General features: G+C 37.7%; 2 protein-coding genes across 4 annotated transcripts in view; both read left to right on the forward strand.

Moving 5' to 3' along the window:
- Positions 1-3205: 3205 nt before the first annotated feature.
- Positions 3206-17243, forward strand: LOC114479432 (vimentin A2-like). The gene is made up of 9 exons (XM_028473100.1): positions 3206-3717; positions 5591-5651; positions 10843-10938; positions 12683-12850; positions 12957-13082; positions 13395-13615; positions 13685-13728; positions 16871-16959; positions 17044-17243. The coding sequence occupies exons 1-9, from the start codon at positions 3206-3208 to the stop codon at positions 17083-17085; spliced, it is 1359 nt and encodes a 452-aa protein (XP_028328901.1). The 3' UTR covers positions 17086-17243.
- Positions 17244-18898: 1655 nt separating this feature from the next.
- pde1cb (phosphodiesterase 1C, calmodulin-dependent b) overlaps positions 18899-26672 on the forward strand; it is a 140463-nt gene continuing 132689 nt past the window's right edge. For all 3 annotated transcript variants that reach the window (XM_028472734.1, XM_028472732.1, XM_028472733.1), the window contains exon 1: positions 18899-19376. In XM_028472734.1, coding sequence (XP_028328535.1) covers positions 19121-19376 — 256 coding nt within the window. In that variant the 5' untranslated portion in view covers positions 18899-19120. The remainder of the gene's footprint in view (positions 19377-26672) is intronic.

Consider the following 26672-nt stretch of genomic DNA (forward strand, 5'->3'; position numbering starts at 1 on the left):
ACCACTGAACTGACAAAAAAAAGCGTAGTAAACAAATGGGAAGACACTGTTTTTCAGGTCAACCAACATCATTCATTACAGTTCTACTGCCACATTAATAATAGCTTCTTTCGGTGTTAACATTTAGTAATTCATATCCCGATACATAGTTCACGATACGATATGATACAATATATCCCGATATTCAAGTATGAGGCAATTATTGCAATTTTTTTATTTATATGACTTAAAAAAAAGAACTCATCTGTAAATGTGGACACCTTTATGAGAACATTATGCATGAAATATATTTTATTGGCATTTTTTTACACAAACATTGGCTTTAACATGCCATGTGCCAACAACTTAAAATAAAAAAAATAACATAACACACAATCTGCCTGTGGCTTTTCAACCAACTTTGACTTCAGTGCAACTTAACTGAGGTTTATGCCGAAAACAACAAACAAATGCGGAAAGTTAGTACTTACTTTTTAGATTTCATTGAAAAAACACAAGCTCAACATGCCAAGGTTTCAGAGCACTTCTTTGTGCAGTTACAATGTCTCCTGCAGTGGAAAAAACTTTCCTCGTTAAAAAAAGGTAAAAAAAAAAATTTGATATGGATATCGCCAAATCGATTTTTTCCAACACCCCTAGTGTTTTACCTTTGACAGGAATAGATCTATTCTTATATGTCTGCAAAGATTAATTTGGTCTGAATGTTACATTTTTAATCCTGTAAAGCATATTGAGTTTTATAATAAACAAATGGGCCTTGCCTTTTCATTAGCCTGTCATAAACCATTACACCTTCAGTGACTTTTTGTCTGTTAGAGCATTGTTATGAATAAAAAACACTGCAGATAAACTACTAAGAAATTATAGCTGCTGCGCAGCAACGGTCGGGACCAGGCAATTTTAGGAAAATTCAGGCAATTCTGAGCAAATGGTAAATGGACTTGATTCATATATATTTTCATACCACTACACACCAATGGCTGAAGTAATAGAGTATAGGAAGATTAAAAAAGATAGCATTTTACATTGTACTCCTAATTTATTTACCAAGAAACAACTCTGTGGTACATGTGTTCAAAATTTCTTCTCCCTAATTATAGGAACTCCACAGCTGCAATGATTAGTCAAAAAAAATATTATTATTTTTTAAATCAATAAGTCAAACACATAATTAATCCACAACTATTTCATGATGGAACATCCTCACGAAGCTAATTAGCACATGTAAATGTCACCTGTAGCTTTACTAATGGGCAAAGCCAGTCAGCAGCTGCTAGCGTTTAAAAGCAGATTTTAAATGGCTGTCAAATATTCTGCTAATAAGACAAAAGTAAAACAACACTAATTGGCTCATAAGTGAAAAACTGATGTTTAAAAAATCTTTTTTTTTTTTTTTTTTTTTAATTGACTCCAACTGTTTACATGAGAGCAAAATTCTGTAAAATGCTGTAAATAAATTCAGTTTTTGAGATAAAATTCCGACATTTTCCAAACATCCTCTCCACTGATTTTGTCCTTTTTAAATCAACATTTTAAATATATTCAGCAAGAATTTGCAAGTCTGTTTACAAAATAAAAATATTTAAAAATAAATCAATCAAACCTTTGGAGGCAATGTAGGCTCAATTTTTGATGAATCAAAAAAAAATCTGTTTTGGATCACCTATATGCATATGTCTGCAGATGTAGCAAGTTTGGTAAAAACAAAGTTATGGATTTCATCATTTGCAATTTGTTTAAATGTGTAATGTGTGTTTCTTTAGTGTTAGGGCTACTTTTTGGTGAAAGTTACAAATCTGTAGCACATTTGGTTGATTTGGTGTGAATTTTAAATTGGTGGTTGTTTGCGCTTGGAAAGTATGATTTCCTCAGAAAAAGAAAGAAAGAAAGAAAGAAAGAAAATGCAGGATAACAATAAGTTATTGGCAGCGTATGCGTTTTTCAAAAAGTCCTGTGACACCATGTCATAATCTGGGCCAAAAATGTTATTAATCAATATTATTATATAAACCAATTTTCAGCCATTGAAGTCAGTTATTTGTTGAAAAAATCCACAAAGGCACATGTAGCCTAATAAATGTAATAAATATAGAGTAGCCCTTATTTGATTTGGAGCCCAATGAGTTCAAGTATAGGCCAGTGGTTCCCAACCTTTTTTGGATCGTGACCCCATTTTGACGATCAAGAATTTCTGGCGACCCCAAAGACATTTTTTTTCTAGAATTAGTTTTTCATCATGTTTGTTATACTGTAGATTCATTTTTGGTGAAAGTATGAATATTGTTTAAGATTGTGCGTTTGAATTTGAAAAAGAATCATAATTTAAAAATCAGTACTTTTTTTTTTTTAAATGTGGCTATAGTTGCCATATCAATATACCAACATTCTATCCGTACGCAGCGCCCCTATTTGGCCAGTTTAGGTCACGTGATAGGGCAGTCATTGGTCAGTTTAGGTCGAGTGACTAAGACTAAACCTTACCCTAAACCTAATCCTAACCCTAACCCTAAAATTGGTGCGATATAGGATTATAACCCTAACCCTAACACGCTACGTACTTTGGTAAATGTACCAATAGCACCTGGGGTTGTCCGTACGACAACCGTACAAACAGACACTTTCAAATTAGTTTTTGATCATGTTTGTAATACTGTATTACAAATACAAAGTAGCCAGGATTAGTGACAAGTTGTGCCAGCTCAGATTTACTGCATTTTATATGAACTAGATTCATTTTTGGTGAAAGTAAAAATACAGCCGTTTAAGATTGTGCATTTGTATTTCAAAAAGAACAATCGTTTAAAAATCAGTAACTTTTAAAAATTAAATACTAGACATTTCAGGCGACCCCAAATGGGGTCCCGACCCCAAGGTTGAAAATCCCTATAGTGTTGAAGCGACATGATTGGAAAAAAAAACAAAAAAAAAACTCCACCCTCCCACAAAAGAAAAGAAACCCCTATAGGCACCCCTCCAAACTTGTGTGTGTGTGTGTGTGTGTGTGTGTGTGTGTGTGTGTGTGTGTGTGTGTGTGTGTGTGTGTGTGTGTGTGTGTGTGTGTGTGTGTGTGTGTGTGTGTGTGTGTGTGTGTGTGTGTGTGTAGGGAGGAGACTATATAACAGCCTCTCTTTACGCACAGTGCATTGCGCGGTGCATCTCCAGACTCATCCTGATCACAGAACCTTCTGCAGAGAAACTTTCAAAGATGTCCTACAGACCAGCTCCACATTCCTCCTACAAGAAGATGTTCGGCGGGGACCGAGCATCCGTCAGGAGCACCTTCACCGGCCGCCAGTTCACCATCCCGGTGCGCTCCCGGACATCCTTCGGGCTGTCTTCCACCCAGAGGAGCCTGAAGTCCCGCAGCAGCAGCACTGCCATGCCCCGACTGGGCTCCGACACTCTAGACTTCGCTCTGTCCGACGCCATCAACACCGATTTCATGTCCAACCGCACCAACGAGAAGGCCCAGATGCAGTCGCTCAACGATCGCTTCGCCAACTACATCGAGAAGGTCCGATTCCTGGAGCAGCAGAACAAGATCCTGCAGGCGGAGCTGGAGCAGCTGCGGGGGAAGGGCACGTCCAGGGTGGGGGACCTGTACCAGGACGAGCTGAAGGAGCTCAGGCTGCAGGTGGACCGGCTCAGCAACGACAAGGCCCGGGTGGAGGTGCACCGGGACAACCTGGAGGAGGACATCCACAGGCTAAGGGAGAAGTAGGTGCTACTTCATCTGGAGGAATTACGTTTTACATTGTTCCTCAAAAGTTTACATTAAAACAAAGTTCACCTTTATGTCCAATAATATGCTTGAGTCAGGGTCAGAGGTGTAAGAGTACTGATATATTTTACACAAGTAGAAGTACTGTTACTTGATAGAAATTTACAAGTAAAAAGTAGCTTAATTAAATAAAACTCAAAGTAAAAGTTAGTAGTTACTTCCACCTCCCATGTTTATTTTCGATAATTAATCTCTCCATGACTCCCTTGCATACAGTAAACATCTCATGTATAAACTAGGGGTGTCCCGATCCAATATCAATATCGGTCCGATATTAGCCTGAAAACAAATATCAGATATCTTGTTCAAAATTCCGATTTTTTTTATTTATTTAATTCAAATGTTGAATACTGTAAATATTATGTTGAAGGTTAAAATGTATGTAACAAAGTGGTTAATAATAAATGGGTCAGTTTTTCTCATCCCTACTGTTGCTGACTATTGTTCTCTGTTTGAGTTTCTAACATTCCACACTACAAAATAACTAATTACTATAATTTTTTTAAATAAATAAAATAAATAAAATAAAGTAATAAAAGTATGTATGATTCATGCTGATATCGTATCGGATCAATATTGTTATCTGCTGATTTGCAAGGCTGCAATATCGGTATCGTATCGGAAATGTCTAAACTTAAAAAGGAAGAGACCAAATCTTGCACAATTAGAACTTCATTTATTTTCCACAAAGGCATCTGTATAAAATGAAAGGTTTGTCAAAATGTACAATTCTTATAAATAAAACAACACTAATGAATTCAATTCAAAATGAACAATTCTCAGGCTCTATGAATAACTACATTTATGAACTCTAAAACTGAGAAAATAACCAGCATTCAATGCTTTAATCTGGTTGGTCGCCTATGATGTGATGCATTTGATTGTTGTCTGGTCATTTTATTTTTTTTATGTTTCACAATGTCTGTTGATCATTAAATAAACATAATTCTACTCCATAACTCCATTACTTTACTACTTTTAAAAGGTACTTAAGTACACGTAAAATTACTGATTTAGAAAAATACTCAAAAAAGTACGAGAACTTATAAAAACTACTCAATTACAGTACTTTTAGGGGTCTGAATCTCAAACTGGAGCCACTGACAGCACTGGTTTCTGTTCAGAGGGTTAAATATAACAGTTAAAAAAAATAAAAAATATATACTGTATATACAGTATATATATATATATATATATATATATATATTTTTTTTTTTATTTTACACTGTTTTGTTTTATTCTGTTCATAAAACTATAAACTAATACGAACTGTAGTTTTGGAAGCAAGTTTCAGGCATTTGTTATTAACTGCTGGCACATGGAGGTACATTGTATTTGCATTATTATCTTTAATTTAAAGGTAAGTTCTCATGTTCGTTTAGCCTTAAAAATAACATAAAAAGCAGATCTGTATTTTTAAAACTGCCCTTTAAATTCGATGCCTGTGGACCCGAATTGGCCACTCCTGGAAATTTAATATATCACTGGGAACACACTCAAATCTTCTTGTATTTTTCGAAAGAAAAAAAAAAGAAGAAGAATGATAATTACACTATTTCAATGTATTGTTAACATGACATTAGACCTGGTTAAGAACATAGTTTTAAAAATTACAAAGAGCACAATGTAAGAGCTCTGATTATATAATATATATAAACATTTTAAGGATCTGGTTTGTGTTTTCCTATTTGTGCTTCAAAATTTCTCAATAAGATCAACTTTGTTGGATGCGACAAAAAAAAAAAAAAAACAAACAAACAAGATAATGAGTCTAAAAACGGAGAGATAATTATTTTCACGTCTTTGCAGGTTACAGGAGGAAATGTGCCAGCGGGAGGAAGCTGAAGCTAACATGCAGAGCTTCAGACAGGTGAGGTAGATACAATTAGAATTCATAAATAATTTGGTAAATATCAAAAAAAAGAAATGAAAAATGAATAACTAAAAAGACAATTCATTAAATAAAAAAAAGCTGAATAATATACCTTAGGATATTATGTCATTTAATGTCTATAATTCTATATTTCAGCATTTATAATTTTATATTACCTTAATCTTCTTTATTAAAGCGAGTATTTATTAAAAACAAAAATCTCTGAGCTCTTATGTAAGGTTTCAGTTCATGATGACAAGTCTCTGAAGTTCATCCTGAGCTCAGCAGACAGGAAGGCTCTGCTCTGATGACATCAGAATCAGATCCAGGACCAAACTTGGTGGCGAGTTCTAGTCTGACCTCGTCCTGGAACAAAAGGCCAAGTTGTGGCTGCAGAGTGAAATCAGGCCAGCAGTGATGGACAGGTCTTTTCAGGTCCAAAATGCTGAGCGTGAATGAGCTCAGACAGTTTGGACCCTCCGTGGTTATCAGAGCGAGAGGACGGGCGCCGTCTCCTCTCAGTATTCTACACATGATCTAACACAGCAGGTCTCAACTTCTGCTTTGCAGAAATAATTTTTATTTATTTTCTGGTATCTGCTCTTAAGTAATCAGAAGAAAAAATCATTTTGGAGAAGTTTTCTCCTTTTAAATCGTACTGATCATTGAATCGTTTAATTTATTCAGAGTTGGTGGATTAAAAACTGCAGCTTAGCAATCTATAATGTTTTTATATTTGTGTTGGTGTAGAAAACCATAATTTGAGCCATGGAAAACACTTTCATGTCACTGTATTCTTAAACTGTGTGCATGAGGACACTATTACAAGACTGTCACAGGTAAGGCTTCCACCAACACACTGGGACACCTCACTACAGCTGCAATAGGGCTGGGCGGTATGACCAAAAATGTATATAACGGTATTTTTCAAAATTCTAAAGGTTTCACAGTTTATGAGGGTATTTTTTTTATGCATAATCAGGTGTTCACAGCATTTTCTAGTGGTTGAGAGATGAATTACTGCAGCAGATTGACTTAGGATGGTTAATTTTACTGTCATGATGAGTGAATATTGTAGAATAATTCCACACTAGTAGTAATACAAGCTACAATGAGACACAGCCTGACTCCGTCTGTTATTAACCACAGTGGTGTGGTGGTTTCTTATAGTGAATAACGTAACGTTTTGTTTGCATGTCCACCAGGACTTATTTCCGCGTTATAGGAATTACAAATTGCGATCCTTTGCTCTCTTTTTTTGTGAATTATTGCCGACATGCTAGGCTAACCGTGTCTCCGTGACTACAGATATTATATACGTATATAATATCTGTCCGTGAGTGTTGTCATCCTGTAGCAGAGACACATGCATTGCATGCAGGCACATGCACACATGCAGCTTCAGAGCTTTCAATGTATTTCTTACCCATTTACACCATAACTAACACCACAGCGCTACTGTTCCTATTTAGAAGTGCAACATGACTGAAATGCAGCGATTGTTGTGTAATCAAATACACCGGTGCGGCGGTATATTAAAAATTCACATCATAACGAAAATATGCACCGGTATTCGGTATGAACCAGTATACCTCCCAGCCCTAAGCTGTAACTAATTACCCCGTATCTCTCTCCTTTTAATCCAACCCACACCTCGCAGGTACATTTAACTCTGAATACTGAATATTGAGCTTACTTACTTATCATATCTGTTATGGGGTGCATTATGTAGTTTTATCTTCTGCTCCAAAGTGTTTGTTAATGTAGAATGAAAGATATTTGCATGTAATATGAATTATTTTGCTCTCAAGCATTACCAATTTGTTGGTTTCTCACTAACTTTTCCTTAAAATATTGGTTCTCAAACATTTTTGGGTGTTTCCCACTTTGGATGAAGGTGAACTTTCAAGCCCCACCAGTGCCCATTGCCCCCCATAAAATCCTGATAAATAACATTTTTAAATGTATTAAACTAACGGGGAACAAGTAACATCATATTTCATAATAAATCAAAAACCAAATTAAGCTATTTACCTGTATAAAAATCAATTTAGAAGTAGAGTTGTCAAAATACAGGAAATAATGAAACATTGTTGGCAATCCGTGCCAAAAAGCTTAAGAAAACCAGTAGGGAATATTCTTTTGAGTCAGCTATTGAAAGTTTATTAATTCACTTAATCTGAAGTACATGCTGACGTAAATCATTATTTTTGCACCTTGGTTTCACGTTGCATTTTGTTTCCGGTTGCATTTCTTATGCAGTCTAGCAGCAGTTTCATTTAGCTACTTTTTTAGGCTTCTTTGTGTGTACGCATTTTGTTGGGTGTCAATGAAGAAAGGCTTTTTTAGAAGATGGCATGAAATTTTAAATGTCCTCCTGTTTGTCACGCCCCACATGTCATACCTTCATTCCCCACCAGGGGTTGCGCCACACACTTTGAGAAGCACTGCCTTAATATGTAATAAATGATTATCTAAGGTATAATCTGCTATTGTCTCCCACTCTTGATAGAAACCGTGTCTTCTTCTTCAAGGTCACCATTAGATTTTTATCTTACATTTTTTTTCCCCCAAATTTTTTTTGGCTAAATTTTAAAAATGTTAAAATTTAGAGGGAAGGTAATCAGGAAGATGGGCTCCACCTGTGTGGAAACAAGAGGGAAATCTCTGTTCTATACAATCACTCTGCTATTACAAATAGACAAGCACAATAACAAACTGTAACCCATGAACAAATAAAGAGATGGGAGAACAACAAAACAGATTACCCATAGGGATGTCCCGATACAACTTTTTCATTTCCGATATGATACCGATATTGCAGCCTTGCGTATCGGCCCATATCGATATTGTTCCGATATCAGCATGAATCATACATACTTTTTTTTTTTTTTGGTTTTGTTTTTTTTTTTATTTCTCTTGACTTTAATAAAAAAAAAATAATAATAATGACTTATTTTGTAGTGTGGAATGTTAGAAAAGGTTTGATCAAGTGATGTCACTCAAACAGAGAACAATAGTCAGCAACAGTAGGTATGAGAAAAACTGACCCATTTATTATTAACCAATTGGTTACATACATTTTAACCTTCAACATAATATCTACAGTATTCTACAATTAAATCGGAAAATCAGGAAATTTTAATCCGATATTCGTTTTCAGGCTAATATCGGACCAATATCAGATATCGATATTGGATCGGGACACCCCTAATTACTAAAACCAGAAGTCAGGAACTAAAAGAATGTAGGACTTGAACTCAAAACCATCAGATTGAGGTTATTCATCGTCAGTTTATGGTTTGGCAGAGATATTAACATATTAAAACTAACTACACCATATGTACACTTTTTGGGTCTTTGAAGGTTTGTTTTAATAGCTGTATATAGCATTACCGGTACTTTGTTTTAGGATTATAATTCAGTGTAAAAAGTATGCTTTCCCTCTCTAGCATCAGCTCCTTTCAGTCACTAAACCTCATGCAAAACTAATGTTCCTTTAGTGTGATAAATAGTGTAATCTGATGTTCAGTCTGCTATTGTTATGGTGGTTCAAAACCACATGCTTCACCAACCATCATATGAATGACAGGAAGGAAGAAGGCGGTGCCTGGCTCAGGGACAAGTCTCTGCTCAGTCAGGCAGGTCGTTCCTTATCCTTCACCGTGTTTAGGAAACTCTGATTAGCTCACTGTGTTATGGCTGCTTCAGGCACTGAAAAGCATGAGAATTAGATGCATAACACTCATCTTTATTTTTTCTAACTGATCTGAGAGCCAATAAATCTGAACTTCCAAGGATGATAAAAAAAAAAAAAAATTATACTTTTCTCCACTTAAATTTGGACTTTAACACCAATCCACAGTTATATAACAAAAGATAAAGTATTATAATGTATAAATAACATGTAAGTTTATTCTACTTTCATGTCGTTTTACATTACATTAATACACTACATCAGAGGTAGGCCACTTTTATCACAGTGGGCCCACAAAAATGTGTTTGTTTGATTGGAGGGCCACATGATCAACATTCATATCAGTATTTAGAATAATGAGCATTAATCTGAGCATTAATACAGGATTATAGTAATTTTGTGTGTTTTTCTGTCATTCTTTGCATGTTTGTTGTTCTCTTGCTCGTTGTGAGGCATTTTGTGCATTGCTGTCGTCCTTTCTTGTGTTTTTCTTGTAAAATATATGTTTTTTGGAGTCATTTTTGTGTATTTCTGTTGTCGTTTTGCTTGTTCTTCAGTACAGTGGGTTTGCGGAGTAATTTTTCCTGTCTTTCTGTCTACTTTTGTTGTCATTTTCTGCACTTTTGTATATCTTTCTGAGTAATTTGTGTATTACTGTTGTTGTTTTGTTCATTTTTGTAGTAGTTTTGTGTGTTTTTTGTAGTATTTTTTTGTGTTTTTCTCATGTCTTTTACTGTCTTTTCTTGCAGTGTTGAATTTCTTTGTATTTTTTAATGTATTCTTGCTCTTGTTTTGTGTATTTTTCTGTCATTTTGTACATTTACTTTGGGGCCCACATGTCACCTATGTCTGCACTACATTAGTAATACACAATAAAACACGAAAACAGACTGTCAAATGAAACATGGTGGCTTAAAATCTATCTATCTATCTATCTGTCTGTCTGTCTGTCTGTCTATCTATCTATCTATCTATCTATCTATCTATCTATCTATCTATCTATCTATCTATCTGTCTGTCTATCTGTCTATCTGTCTGTCTGTCTGTCTGTCTGTCTGTCTGTCTGTCTGTCTATCTATCTGTCCGTCTATCCGTCTATCCGTCTATCCATCAAATGAAACATGGTGGCTTAAAATCTATCTATCTATCTATCTATCTATCTATCTATCTATCTATCTATCTATCTATCTATCTATCTATCTATCTATCTATCTATTTATCTATCTATCTATCTATCTATCTATCTATCTATCTATCTATCTATCTATCTATCTATCTATCTATCTATCTATCTATCTATCTATCTATCACTCCTCTGATGACACAGCAAATCCATGTGTGCTGTAGTCACACAGTATGACCTCTACCAATTAGATGGAAAACGCACACACATCATGTGCTTGTATTGTTTTTTTTTTTTATTGGCTGCTCGTGTTTGTGACCTCACAGTGAATCAGAACAACACTGTCTGTCTGTATTGTGTTATTACAGGATGTGGACAACGCCGCCCTCGCCAGGCTGGACCTTGAACGGAAGGTTGAGTCCCTTCAGGATGAGATCAACTTCCTCAAGAAGTTGCACGATGAGGTCAGCTTCTTCTCTCTGTGGGTAAATCTGTGTCCAGTGTCCGCGACTGCTGCAGGGGTTCTCCTGTCATGGCTCGGGACCAGAAAGCACATATATTATCTCACCATAGCCTCTAGTTTAATGTTCTTTGTTAGTGCTTTTTTTCACCAGGCTTACAGTTTTTCATTCACTTTGGTACATTTCTCAGATCAAAATAGCAGTTTGTCATCTTTGAACAAGTTGCAAACGCTTTGGTACATTCATGCAAATGATAAAGTACAATTCTCAGCTTTAATGGGCTACAATGGCCAAAGGCTGTTTGAAGAGGGCAGCCAAATGTTGGGAGGGAGAACTGTTTTTTTTTTTTTAACTTTATTTATGATTTTTAACATTTTACATATGACACAAGACAGAAAAAGACATACAGCCAGGCACAAAGTATACATAAAAATACAGTAAGTTTAGTCCAGAGTTTATTCTAAACACAAGTAAATCTGGATAAACAAACACAAAACGACAAAATACACAATACTAACAATGAGGCTATTAACATCATTGTAAGATATCCACAATTTAGCTCCAAACAGAGGGTTTTGACCTACGTCGTGTTCTAATCTAGGCAGTAACCTGGATGCGTGGCCATATTAGAGGCACTTGGAGGTAAACACTGCGATGGATAAATGTCCAAAACCACAGAAAAGCTCCTCAAAATGTGTTATAGATGCAAAGACATACAGGGAAGGACTTGATCTGCAGGAAAGGGCACGATATTTGTAAAAGTTACGGTTTATTGGTGGTGCAGATCCATACGAGTCGGTTCCCTCGTCTTGAATCAATGACGAACAGGAGAGTCTTTCATCTATTGCATATCCTGATATGGGCAACTACCTGGTTTTAACCAATGTGGGTCATCGTTTTGATAAAGGTCAGACCTTTTACCTGGAATACTATGAGAAATACAGCACATTTTAGCTCAACATTTTAAGAACTGTGTTACTACTGTAGCAGGCTATTAAATATCATTATATTAGGTCAATAATGCTGTAGCTTGATATGAATTATATTCTCATCATCACACTAGGAAATTAGCTAAAAGCCACTGCTATCAACAGTTCAGTTACATGACAAGAAATGGGTCGAACAAATACGGATGTTGTCCAGATTTTTGCCTCGTAAATCCTGGTTTAGCTTTTCTAACCACAAACGCCTCCTTTCCTCTGATAACTTTTGACATTCTTCTCCCTGATTTGTTCTAACTTTTGGTTGTCCATAAAACTCTAAATGTTTTTCACGGTCTGACTGATTGGTACAGCCAAAAACACGGCAATAATTCACCATTTCATTTTGTTCGACATTCGGGATCTGCTTGCGTGCACTTTGTTTACCTCCAATATGGCGACTTCTGGTTTGATGAGACGGTGATGGCCGTGAAAACCCTCTATTTAGTGTAATGGGGGTCATCTAAAAGTTTAAAATACTCCAAAATAGGATTCCACGTGCTGTAAAATTTAGAAAGTGTCTTTTCGTACAGTTGCCGTACGTACGGACAACCTCCTGTGCTATTGGTAAGTTTACCGAAGTACACGTACGTAGCGTCTTAGGGTTAGGTTTAGGTGGAGGTTAGAGAGTGAGGGAAGGTTACTTAAAAAAAAAAAACAAAGAACGTGTACATGCTTGCGTGTGTGTTGTACATTTTGTCCCATTGATGTAAAGGTTTCAAGGCGATCTTTAGATAAACACCTAAACGCTCTTTGTTTCCTCCCAGGAGCTGCTGGAGCTGCAGAGTCAGATCCTGCAGCAGCAGCAGCACATGCAGGTGGACATGGAGGTGGCCAAGCCTGACCTTACTGCAGCTCTGAGGGACGTCCGTCTGCAGTACGAGAACCTGGCCTCTAAGAATCTTCAGGAGTCTGAAGAATGGTACAAATCCAAGGTAGGGTTTACACAGATGATAATTACCCGCCTCCTTTTATGACCTTTCAGAAATGTTTACTCATCATTTTTAAATGTTTATCTGTGCCTCTCACTGTGATTGTCAGTTTGCTGACCTCACTGAAGCTGCAGCGAGGAACAACGATGCCCTCCGAGCATCCAAACAGGAGGCCAACGACTACAGACGTCAAGTCCAGGCTCTCACCTGTGAGGTGGACGCCCTCAAAGGGACAGTAAGTGTGCAATATCAAGTTCACTATGGACTATAAAGGAAAACATTGAAAACTAAAACCCATTAAATATTTTAGGATATTCACCTTGTTCCTGGTGCTGTTACTTCCTGATTAAGAGTCCAACTTTTAGCAGTATTTCGGGTTAAAATGACACTTTTATCCTTTTGTATCCTTTCACAATAAAATGTAATTCAACTCACATTCATTCATTCAAAAAAACTAGCCTTTTTTTCCTTTACAGCCTTGTGTCAGAGGCTGACAGTAAGTCTTGAAATCAGACCATTTGCATTTCAATTTATTTCTCACCCCAAGAATGAGTCTATGGAGCGTCAGTTAAGAGAGACGGAGGAAAACTTCTCCCTGGAGTCCAGTGGATACCAGGACACCATCAGCCACCTGGAGGAGGACATTCACAACATGAAGGATGAGATGGCCCGTCACCTCCGGGAGTACCAGGATCTACTCAACGTGAAGATGGCCCTGGACATCGAGATTGCCACCTACAGGAAGCTGCTGGAGGGAGAGGAGAGCAGGTAGGAGATGAGACATGGACTCTAAAAGCACACAGAACACAGAGGATGACGTTTGTGTTTACTCTGCAGGATCTCCAGCCCACTGCCCAACTTCTCAACCCTAAACCTGAGAGGTAAGAACCCAATGTTCAGATGAAATAAGTTAAAGGTCCTATATCATGCTATATTAAGACCTTCCAAAATCAACTACAGCCACCTATGGCTTATTACTTATTTTCTATCAAGAAGTTGAGACGCACGGTCTCCGCCTCTCCCCATGTGAGTGCCTCCCATTTCATGACATAGCCCTAGAGCATGGGCCACAAGCACGCCCACAAAACTTTGTAAACAGTTCCAGAGATGGAGGAGCGTTGAAATATAAAGACAAAGAAGCGAGTATGGCTAACATTTCACCAGAGGTTTATTTCACATACAGCTGTGACCTCTCCATCAGTGGGTTTTAATGTGGGAATCGCACCGGTTTGAAGATGTAATTTACTGGACAATCCACTTCGGAACAGGCCAAGGTTCACCAAGCAGTCTTCTGTAAAGTGACGGTCACAGAATAACGGATGCTGGATGGTGTGTCGCGTGCTTCCAGAGATTAATTCCAACCACTTCTGGCGAGCAGACTTTTCTTTAGGAAGTTTGAACAAATTCCGAAGACTGTCAAACACGCATTTTCGGTTACCAGCAGTGTTAGGAACGTTACTTTAAAAAAGTAATTAGTTATAGTTACTCATTACTTGTTCCAAAAAGTAACTGCGTTAGTAACTGAATTACTCTATAATAAAAGTGACTCATTACCAAGTAAAGTAACTATTTGCATTACTGTTAAAAAAAAACTTGCTATATGTCAAAAAATTCAGATTTTTTAGATGCGTGTGTCGTTGTGAGGCGCTTCATTATATTCGATTTGCTTACAAAGGATGTCGAGAAAGTCTTCACTCCTGGATATAATGAACACTTCACATACACGTTCTTGTCTTTGACCACAATTAATTTAAAGTAGTGTTTGTATCGTCACCTTAAAAATGCCAACTTCTCATCGGACTGCTCAACGCTCACGATCTCTGCTGCTTCAGCTAATCTGTAGTGTGTGTGTGTGTGTGTGTGTGGCGCGTGTGCTGGCACATGGGTAAAAACACTGGCTCTGATTGGCTACCATGGAACATGACGCCGCCTTAGCCAATCATAATCGCTCACCTTGTTTTTAACCCGCCTCCTCAATACAGCTGAGTAAGAAGCCAGGGATGCTTTCGGATCATCAGTTTATTCAATCAATACATGTAACACACCGCATTTAACGTTCAGTAACGTTAACGGCGTTGTAGCGGCGTAAAAAGTAATTAGTTAGATTACCCCGTTACAGAAAAACAAACGCTGTTACCTAACGCCGTTATTTTAAACGCCGTTATTCCAAACTCTGGTTACCAGACATTATCTTTTTAAACAAAAACAAAGTCCGTTTATTTTCCCTGTGCAGACTGGATAAGAAAGCACAATGACCATCCAAACAGATGTTCTTCGGCCGCTCGCATGCCTCTAGCGCCAGAGAGAATGGCCGTGTATGTTCACTGTAGAGGGACGGCACCAGTAGAAGGCACTTCCTGGAGGGGACGGTTCAGAATTCTAGTGACGTCACTGGCATTCTGAACCGCTCGTTTCTCAGAAGAGGGCAGAGAAGCAGCTCAGAGAGCAGGATTATTGAGGATTTCTCAGAGATACAGGAAGGACTCCCAATAATATTTTGGTGCTGTTTTTGATAAGAAATTAACATTGTAACAAGGTTAAGAGCTCAAAAAAGTTGATTTGCATGATGTAGGACTTTTAAGATAAGTTATGTTAAGACAAGTTAAAGAGTAACTAAACCCCTGCTTTCTCCTGACCTGCCACTAGGAGGGAAATTTAAAAAATGCCTTGATTATGGGTGGGGTTCATGGAGGAGTGAAGACACGCCCAGTCTATACTATAAAATCTCCAAAAAACGATCTATGCTACGCTAACTAGCTACTCATTACTCAATAAACCTCTCTATTCACTCTTCTTTCAATCCAACCAACTCACCACAGATTGTAGAGCCCACAGGTGCTAGTTTTTAAAAAGGGGCGGGGCTAACAGTGGTTGTTTGTGACTCAAGACGTCACTAAATGTCACATGATCTTGTTCTCGGCCAATAGCAAAAATCAATTGTAATTGCCGGGTTTTAACCCATAGAGGGCAGTCACTCTGATATTTTACAATAAAATATGCCAAATTGAAATAATTTGACTAAAATGTTGAGAGTTGGACCATGATCAATCAACAGCACTACTTCATCCCCAAATACATTTGTATTCAGCAGAAACTGGTTTTGGGGTTCAGTTACTCTTTCAGTAAAGGCGAGAGAAGACAAGTTGAGTTTGGGATAAGATGAGTTAAGTTGAGTCGACGTGAGATGAGATAAATTAAGATGAAAGAACTTAAGTTCAGACGAGACCAGTTAATTCAATATGAGGCAAGACAATTTCAGTTGAGTTAGGCTGACATAAGATAGGATAAGTTAAGTTAGAGAGATTAGACAAGGACGAGACGCGCTAAGTTGAGATAACACACGTTAAGTTTAGACAAGTAAATTACAAACAAGGCAAGACAAGTTCAGTTGAGTTTAGATGAAATAAGATATGTTAAGTTAAGAAGAAATCAGGACAAGAGCAAGATAAGCTGAAACACGTATAGTTAAGATGAGAAAGAATGGGGTAAGTTAAGCTTAGACAGGTTAGGATGAGTTGTTGAGAGATTCAGTGAGCTAAGTTAAGAAGACAAGATAAGACATGTTAAGTTGAGATGAGACTAGTTAAGTCAAGAAGAGGTGAGACAAGTTGGGCTAAGATAAGATAACTAGGGATACGTTAAGATAAAAAGAAACAAGAACAATCAAGTTCAATTGAGTTTTGTTGAGGATGAGATATCACAAGCTTAGAAAAAATACGTTAAGATGAGATGAAATAAGGAAAGTCAAGACAAGTTGAGATAAGTAAATAAGAAATGAGTTATGACAAGATGAGCTATATTAATTAGCGACGATAAGGTGAAATAAGTTAAGACAAGAAAATACAAGAGTATAGAGAAAGCAAGTTAAGAAAAAATAACAATATAATATTGAGTAAATATTAAAACATTAATGATAAGAATGGTGTGCTTTCAGTCCTCCATGTCTCCATCATCGCCTCATGGTCAGTTGGTCTGTTTTTAGATCATTTCATCATAACCCACATCACAACCTTTCGTCCTCAGAAACTACGCTGCTCGAGATCAAGCCGCATGTTGAGACCTCCACCAATAAAAAGGTTCTCATCAAGACGATTGAGACCAGAGACGGTCAGGTACCAGTAAACTATTAGGGACACCAGTTACTCTTCCAGTGGAGGACGGAGCTAATCATAGTTCACCTCTTTCTCTCCTTTCAGGTGATCAATGAGTCCAGCCAGAACCACGATGACATGGAGTGACACACAAGATGAGGCTGACAATCTGAGTTTAGTGCTGTTATAGAAACCAGCACTAAACAACCAGCAGAGAGCTCTTTATCTGTAACCATGGTAGTGTTTGGAAATCTGTTTTGATAGGTTGTTTGCCTGCACACACACCAATAAAGAACAATGATTATCACCCCAACTTCCTCAATGGTTTAGTCTGCTAATTCAGGTATTCTATGAAGTTAATTAATTATGCATTAATACTTTTATATTGGTTACCTTTAAATAGAGACCCACGGTGATCACAGACACATTTAAATGTATGTATGTACTAAACAAGAAAAAACAAATCACTCATAAATAATATATTTTTTTTATTTCTTTTGCCAGTCATGAAAGTCTTAAACAACTGTTGGAATTTGTATTAATCATATGTAATGTTGTTGGTAAATACAGTTGATGATAATATCAAAATTAATAATAATAATAATAATAATAATAATAATAAAAATAATGGAACTCCCCTTTTTACAGAGGGATTTATTGTTAAAAACGTATGGGTTCAGTTAGATTGATTGAATGGTGAGAGTTCAGAGTTAACAGTGACAACGTGTCAAGTGTAAGCAAAAAATGGGCCAAAAGTGGCAAAAACATGCCAAGAAAAGAGTGAAAAGTGACTGAAATGGGCCAAGCAGTCAAGAATGGCAAAATGTTTCAATAATGAAAAAGAGCAAAAAATGTGGAACTAAAAGAGGCAAAATGTAGTGAAACAGGGAAATAAGTGTTATTTATTGGGCAAAATGTAGCTTATTTGGATGAAAAGTGACAAAATGGCTAAAGGAATATATCATAAATGTGTCAAAAAAAAAACTTAAAATTAGGGGAAGTTGATATTTATTGACAAAAGGAGCTAAAATCTGAAAAAGAAAAGTGTACATTTTTTTGGAAAAGGGGCAAAAATGGGACAAAGGAAGTTGCAAAACGGCCAAAGAAAAAGATAAAAAGGGGTTAAAAAGTTTCACCCTTTTAAGGTTTTCAGGGGAATAATAAATACAATTAAGACATCAAGTTCAGTATCACTGACATAATAACAGCTTTATCACGGTTTTAGTAAATTCATTTAATAAACTAAATTGGGAAGGAGTGTTGCCCTTAGAATCGCTGCTCCCCCTGTTGTCAATCATACTTTTTCAACTTAATGAAATTCATTTTAATGTTTTTTTTTTTTTTTTTTTTGCTTTTTTTTAATGCACGTTGTGTAACGTTTTAACTTAGAATCAAAACTACAACTTTGTAAAGGTCAGTGGTAATCAGACCAATCCTGTGTGAAAAATTAAGATATAAAACTAAATCTAGAGAGAATTTGCGTTAAAAGGTTGAAATTGCATTCACTTGAATAATAATAATAATTAAAAAAAACTTTCTGTTTTTATGAGAAAAGTTTAATTTTTTTTTAAGTAAAGTTTCTGATATTATGAGTAAAATAACTAAAACTACTCATAAAAACAGAAACGTTTCTATTTTTTTTTTCTTCATTCAAGTGAATGCAATAAGCTTCCGTAAAAGCCTGTGAAAATAATTTAAATTTTTGTATCTGTTTTTTTGTGACTTCCATCTGGTGGTGAACAGGCTGAACTGCTTTCTAAAGAGTTGCTTTGAAACCAATTCAAATTTAACCATTAAAATGAAAAAATAAAAAATAAAATCAGTTAATAAGTGCAAATCTTAGAATATTCCAGACACTAATTTCCAGACAATAGAAGGGTGTGTGTGTGTGTGTGTGTTGAATGTTGGTGGATGGTTCGCAGTCACAGTCACTGAGGGATCGTAGTGGGTTAATCATGGATGCAGCTTGTTTTCCTCTCTCTGTCCCGGGAGACTTTCCACGGGTGACGTAGACACGACCCGCTCAAACTCAGACTTTTCAGTTCCTCTGTCACCGTGGCGCTTTTAAAACACTTTATTTCAAACTAGGAGAGTAAACCCAGTGACGTTTCAGGGGGGGTTTAGGTGAGAAATGAAGCTTGGAGTGTCCGCCTGAGGGAGAGTTCCTGAGGTGCTTTCGGGGATGGGCTCCGTGACTTCTGCGCTGACCAGGACCCGGAACGCGTTGGTGAAAGTCGGTTCAGAACCAGAAAACCATGAACCGGAGAGGACCCAGTCTGCCCCGGAGTCGGAGAGGACCAAGAAAAAAACCGCGCGGTTTAACCTGAACCTGCAGGTTGGACGGCAGAGCTCCAGGCAGTCTCTGTCCGAGGTGCTGAGCCGACAGGACCCGGACAGGGCGAGCTCCAGACGGCGAGCTGCGGAGGGAGCACAACCATGTGAGTACCACAGCCACGGACCGTGTCTTTGAGCTGTTTGAGCCAGAATTCATTGGAACTTTATCTCAGTAGGGAACTTTAAAAAGTGTACTTTAGTGGTAAACATCACATATTTAAAGGCAAAATAGTCATTTTTAAACTGAACTGATTGTTTACAAAAATTATCTGATCCTTGAAAAAATAATCTGATTATTGATTATTCCTTAAAAAAAAAAAAAAAAGTGTCTATTTGTACGGTTGGACAACCCCTGTGCTATTGGTACGGTTACCGAAGTACAAGTACGTATAGCGACTTCAGCAACTATAGTTGCTTAAACTGCCTGTGATAAATGGCTTGAACATAGTCACACTTTTTGCTTGTTTCATTGCCTCAACTCATCGCTGATTGGATGTCGCGACACAGCGTGACTCAAAGTCATTTGACTTTGCGCAACTTCCAGCGACTCAGACCCCGCACGATTGAGTCGCTGGAATCGCGCAAGTCACATCGCTTCAAAGGAGGTCGCTTGACATTGCATCATTTACATTGATTTTGAATGTAACCTAGTCGCCAGAGTCGCTGATGTCGCGTTCGGTGTGAAGACACCTTTAGGTTTAGGTTTAGGGTTAAGTTATAACCGAATATCGCAGCAATTATTAGCGTTAGGGTTAGGGTAGGGTATATTGATACGGCAACCGTACGGATGGCCACTGCCTTAAAAAAATTACTTTGTTACTTTACTGATTACTTGATTTGAAAAGTAACCAAGTTAGATTACAAGTTACTTTATTAGTTACATTCAGCCGCTCATTCACACCCACCCTCCATCGCCTCAATAGAAAAACGACAACCGGTTTTTACCAAAACTCACTTTAATGGAAGTGCATTTTTAACAGTAACATAAACAATATCTCCTGACAAACTATTACATGAAAAAACAAGTTTTTATAAAAAAACAAAACAAATTTGACCAGTTATATTTTGTCTGACTATGTAACGTGTGAGTTGTCCTCATGCTGAAACCTTGACTTGTCACATACATGAGGAAAATGACATGAATAGCAACTCACAGTGATTTGGATAAGTAACTGTAATCTGATTACTGGTTTGGAAATAGTAACTTGTTAGATAAAAATAATGGCTTGGATTTATATAGCGCTTTTTTCAAGAAACCCTGGCCATCAAGAGGTCTAGTATTAGTAGCTAATGGTGTAAATTTACAATTTTATTTGTGTGTCTATGTGTGTTGTACAGAATCAGAATGACTTTAATAATCTTAGGGGGAAATTAATTTGGTTACAGTGGCTCCAAGTAAGAAAATATATTGAAGGTGAAAAGAAAAACTAAAAAGGATACGTACAAGAATAAAAAAGTAAACATAGTTACCAAGACAACAAATATATTAACACAAGAATCAAGATTCAATATGAATTATCAGGATTAAAATACATGTGTGAATAAAGTATGAATATAATACGACTATGCAATTATATAAGAAAAGCTGTTGGGGTTAAAATGTGGCATTGTAGAGTTGATCCTGTGTTAGTTTGACTGAAGAAAAGCTGTTAAACTGTGAATTTGATGTTAATTTTTAAAGACATTCATAATAAACAACAAACAAGTTTATGTTTAGCATATAGTATATTTCCTTGAACTGAAAATACACCGAATCAAAAACCATTTCCTATACCATTAGATCATTAGGTAAGATGACGATGTGACGCCAGTAACACACCTCCTTTGGCTTATTCGAGACAGCAGATCCTCAGTCTTTCAATGTTTTTCGACATGACCACTTTGAGAGCTACAGCTTGATAAGAGCAGTGTTTCTGTGGTTTAGTGTTCTGTTGTCGAGTTAGGATCGTCTGTAGATGAGAGCCCCTCATCACTTCAGAGGATGCTCTGAATGAGAGCTGAACTCTTTGAAGGTCGGCCTCCATGCAACATATCTCCACTACCAAAGCATTTCTTTGATGTTGCGGGTGGAAATATACAAACCAAGCAGTCCGTTCTAGTCATTTGAATCCATTCACATGTGAACTTCTCTCACTGGTTATAAGAGAGTTTAATGCTGTTTTTTTTATATACAAAGTTCATTTGTGGACAGTTTTTTCTACATTCAGGCCATTTTCTAATGCCTTTCTCTGCAGTTCCGCTTTGGTCCTTGAGGGGGCGGTAGGTGTTTTTTTTTTTTTTTTTTTTTTTAATCCTTGAACCTTGGATGGCTCCTTATTAAGGGCCATTCTGTCTCCATACCGAAGGAGCAGCAGGGGTGTATTCCATAAAGGAGGGTTAACAAATTCTGAGTTTATCCATAAACTCTGGGTCAACATACCTCGCGATTCGAAACTCCGGGTATCGGATTCCATTACAGCTGGTATGAAGTGGGTCAATCAACCCCGAGTATGTAAACCTTGGGTTACTTACGTGCATGCGTGCGATAAAAAGCCATCATCAATGGATCGAAGGTTACACAAACTACCATGGTAACCACTCAGAAGAGAGTGATTTATTCACCTTGATGGGTGAAATAAGCCGGCGTTTGAGGAATATGAGCATGTTCTAAAGGTGCGTTCACACTGAACGCCACTTCAGTGACTATACTGGTTTAAATCACCCGTGATTAGTCACGCTTTTTGGTCGCTTCATCACTTTATCACTTCAGTGACGTGACGAGCGGGGAATAATATGAATAAAATGTGTCTGGAGAGACATGGCAGCAGCATAGGATGGCTGGATAGAGAGCCCTCCCGTTACACTGGCTATAAAGACAGTGACTGCCGCTTGATATTGCATCATTTATATTGATTTTTAATGTTATATTGTCATCAGAGTCATCTTGACGTCCAAAAAATATGTCATAAAAAAAAAAGACTGAAGCGGGACGCAAACCCGCAACCCTTCGCTTCCAAGAGCGGTGTCATAATTCACTGCCCCACCATAACTTCAAAGCTACGTAATCTACAGATCAAACTGTATATATTACAGTATAAAACAATAATCGAGCCTTAAATGTGTATTCATTTTAATTATCATCTCCCATTTACATTCTCCACAGGTTTGTATCCAGGGAACTTTACTACAGATGTAGGCATTTTAATGCAGATCAAGCTCTCAGTGTCTTTCACTTAATGACCTGCATCCACAATGTTATAAAGAAAACTACCGTTTGCGAAAAAACAAGCAAAAAAATGTAAAGCAACACGACATTAGTAATGATGTGAGCATGTCTGTGGTGTGTGATGTTACTAGTGTGTGTCAGAGAAGAGTCAAGTTAAAGTAAAAAAAAGTGTTCCTTGAGACACGGTGTTCAGGTGGGCGGAGCCAGGTAGAAACCCAGGGTTTCTTTGATAAAACCTACCAGCGACCAGGTTTAGTTCACGGACAATGTTGCCATGGTGACCTCCTCAGAGTAGAACATACTGTACCTAGCGTTTAGGAATGGGATACTCAGAGTTTCCCTCATTTGAGCCCGAACATACTCAGAGTTTGAACATAACCCGTTTTATGGAATACCCCTCTGGTGTCTGGTCCACATATGAAAATCAGATCTGCTCCTGGTGTGTGTTGGTCCTTTGTCGCTGGTTTTACTCTTTACATTTATGGACAGGATATCTTGGCGTAGCTGGATTGTGAAGGTTTGGGGGTCTTTGTCCCTAACTGGGGTCTTATTTTTTCTCTTAGCCCTATTGCTGAAACTCTCTCTATTTAATCTTAACCTACCTTGCCTTATCCATACATTTCCTAGTCTACCTATTTCTTAGTGTAGTCTAGTCTTGCCTTGTCTTGTCTTTTCTCACTTGAAATCAGTAGATATCCTAGTCATGATGACTGCAATGACATGACTGAAGTAGCTTATCTTTGTTTTGATATTGACAGCCCCACTAACTAAATTTTTATTCAAAGAAACTCGTTATTGATTTACTGATTGCTAACTACTAAGTCTTACTTTAGACAGGAAGTTGTGACCATTGTCATGCCTGCTGTTAAAGGGCACATCACAACAGTCTTGACATATTGTGTTTTTACCACCATCTTATTCTATGAAAAAAATCATGCTGATATCCAATTGAAAAAGCTCCAAACGATGCTCAGTTTGTCCATAATCTTTAATTTAACGCCATGTTTTTTCACTTCTGGTGAGCAAATCTTCAGCTTGCGAGCAATACGTCTCAAGCAGACGACAGTTTGATTTGTGGAGAAGTTCACTTGGAAAATATGAACCCAATATTATAGCTGTATGATACCTGATGGCTGCACAAGCCATTAGGCTATGTGTAAATAAAGAAACTCCATTAACCACTAAACAGTATGGAGGCATCTTTGAGAGTAGTTGGTGTAATGATAATAATTATGATGCTATCTAACTTCGTAGGCATTGTCAGAGTGAGCTTACAGCGCTGCAGTGAAGCTAAAGGGAGTCATTTCTCGACATTGCAACCCACATAGGGTACAACAGTAAAATGCATTTCAATTTCATCCCATCCAAGAAAACATGAGAACACAATCACACAACATGGGACCACAGGAGCGGGAGAAGTGTGGTTCACCACAAGGGCGACGCCCCTTATTTAGATGAGAAATGGAATAACAACATAAGGAGAGGTGAGGGGAAAAGGCAGGTTTTGAACTGAGTTTCCTATTGGAGAGTAAGGCAAAAACAGTCACAGAAAACACAGTCACGATAACCATAGCACGTGGGCAGGTGGGGGTGGGTGGTGGGTCTGTGACTATGTTCTTGCATTTAGTATCAACATGACTTTTGGTGTCATCGGACTTTTCAGCCTCAAGGAATAAGGCAGATAAAAAACAAAGGTGTTCAAGTAACTTTTTCTATTTAGCAGAATGTTTCTAAATTTTTATTTTGGTTTCTAAACAAATGTTATCATTAGTTGAACTGATAATCCAACATCATCGTAGGTTCTATTTGCGTATGTTTTAAAAAAAGTTTAAGTTGTTTTTTGGCACTTTTGAAAACACGCTGTAAGTAATGTTATTGTGAATACGTAGTTTGTGTTCTTTCTGTGTTTCCCTCCTTGGTTGTTTCAGTTCTCCCTGTTTGTCCTCTCTCGTTCCTTCCATCTTCCTTTGTATCCTTCCCTGAGGAAGCTCTCTGTCCCCAGCTGACTTTTAAAATACCATCCGTACCATGATGTTTCCATGACCAGATGACAGTGTGGACTCCTGCTGAGCTTCCTCCGGCTCCCTAAGGGCGGTCCATGTGTGTCGGGGAGTCTCCTCCTTAACGCTCACCTGAACGTACACTCAGCCATCGTTTCCAGAGGAACTGAAACATAGATCCTAGTCCCAGCTCAACCTACCCACTCAACAGCCTCCCCCTTAGTTGTCAAACAATCCCTTAAGGTCTATTAGTCTGCTCTCTTTAGGAGCTGCCAACAGCCGCTAACAACAGGCTGCGACCCAAGTCAGAGAAGGTATTTCATTTCCCCAAGACTTTGTAGCTTGAATATTTTTTTCCCCCACATAATTTCAAGACATTAGAATTTTGTGTGATGAAAAAGTGCAGAAAACTCCCCTCCCTTTTTTTTTGCACAATCTCTCTAAAACTGTGGTGCATGTTGTTTAATTATAGCAAGTTTTCAGCTTTCTATTTGTCTGCAACATAATTTACTTCCCAACCTTACTTCCCAACCGCAAGCAGGTGTGGTTTATTTGTCAAAGTACTTCCCTGTTCTCCTTTAAGTAACTAAACCCAGAGGTTCCAGCTGGAAATTTAAAAAAATGGTTTGATTATCTATGCTATGCTAATTACTTACTCAATATTGACTATACCCTTCTATTCACAATTCTCTCAATCCAACCTACTTACCACAGATTGCAGAATCCACAAATGTGAGTTTTTGTTGGAAGGGCGGAGCCAACAAAATTTCATAAACCACCATTCTCAGCCAATAGCAAAATTGAATTGTAATAGCTGGGTTTCAACCCATAGAGGGCACTCACTCTTACATTTAAAATACTTGGACTCAAATATCCAGTTGGACAAAATTCAATCACTTTGTTTTCAGCAGAAAAAAGTGATTTTGGGGTTTTAGTTACTCTTTAAAATAAGAAGCTTTTTAATAAGTCGCACCTCTGTGATCATGAGCAAAGTCATTCACGCTCATCAGGTCAGGTCATGGCAAGCTGACTAGTGCAACTACTCGGCCACTTTTCTTTTTTTTGCGAATGACTGTGAATATAGGGGCCAATGACTCATTGGTATCAAAACAAAAAAAGAAGGAGAGGCGGCTCTCAAGAGTGAAGGTCAGAACACTTGTTGAGCAGAATATGTCTTTTGTGGTGAAGATCCTAGCTATTTTAGTTAGGTCATGTATATAATAGTAGTGCAGCTGATTATAAAACTGCAATAAAAAAATCAAAGCATTTTTAACAAAAAATGTCTAAGCTTGAGATTCCTGAACACTGTGACTATTTTGGCTTATAATTTTCTATTTGTGCTTAAATCTACAAATGTTCAAGTTGATTAATACAATACTTCCACAGTACGCACGGTTAAGAAACAAGGCTCAGGGTATGCATTATTGCTCTGCTGTATGATCCCTTCTTGGAAGCTGTTTTTCTTATAGCGTGAGTGCACAGTTTACATACACATATTGCTCATTTAAGGTGAGATTCCTGGGCGATGTCTGGCTCTGATGTGAATGTTCACATCAGTTTACCCCGCTGACCTCTTTCTCCTCACTCCAGCTCACCTGCTTTGATGTGGAATCACGCTGGCGCAATCATTAGCCCACCGTGCGCTCTCAGTCTACTTGTTCTCCTCCTTGCTGTAGCACTAGAGATGACAGTTCATGAAGCTCTGTGTTTTGTCAGCTCATTTCCCTCAGGCCTGCCTCGGCGGCAAACATTACCCTTAAAGCTGCCTCTAATGAGTGTTTAGCAAAGGAAAGGCGAGCTCCCTATCAGCCTGCGTGTCTTAATTACACCCGTGAGTCACTGTGGTGACAGCAACATGTGTGTGTCACTCCACAGTCTAGGGGATCCCTCTAATGAGCTTGTTTGTTTTTTTCATTGGTTCTGATTGCGTAGTTGTTGTCTTGAATTGAGAAGAGCTTCAGGGACACATTTGTTGAATTGTTCTGATCTGATCAGATGGTACAACAGTAATAAGATTATGTCAACGTGTCAGACATCCATCCCTGCTGGTGGCTGCACTGGTTTTCTTTCATGATATATTTCATCGCTTTGTTTGGAACGGGGGTCTGTTTCCCTCACAATGTCCATCAGTGTTTGAAAAGCAGATCAAAGGTTGACATTTGGGCTTCAGTGGACATCAACAACCGCAAGCAGGT

Source organism: Gouania willdenowi, chromosome 17 (assembly GCF_900634775.1).
Source record: "Gouania willdenowi chromosome 17, fGouWil2.1, whole genome shotgun sequence".
NCBI classification, from domain to species: domain Eukaryota; kingdom Metazoa; phylum Chordata; class Actinopteri; order Blenniiformes; family Gobiesocidae; genus Gouania; species Gouania willdenowi.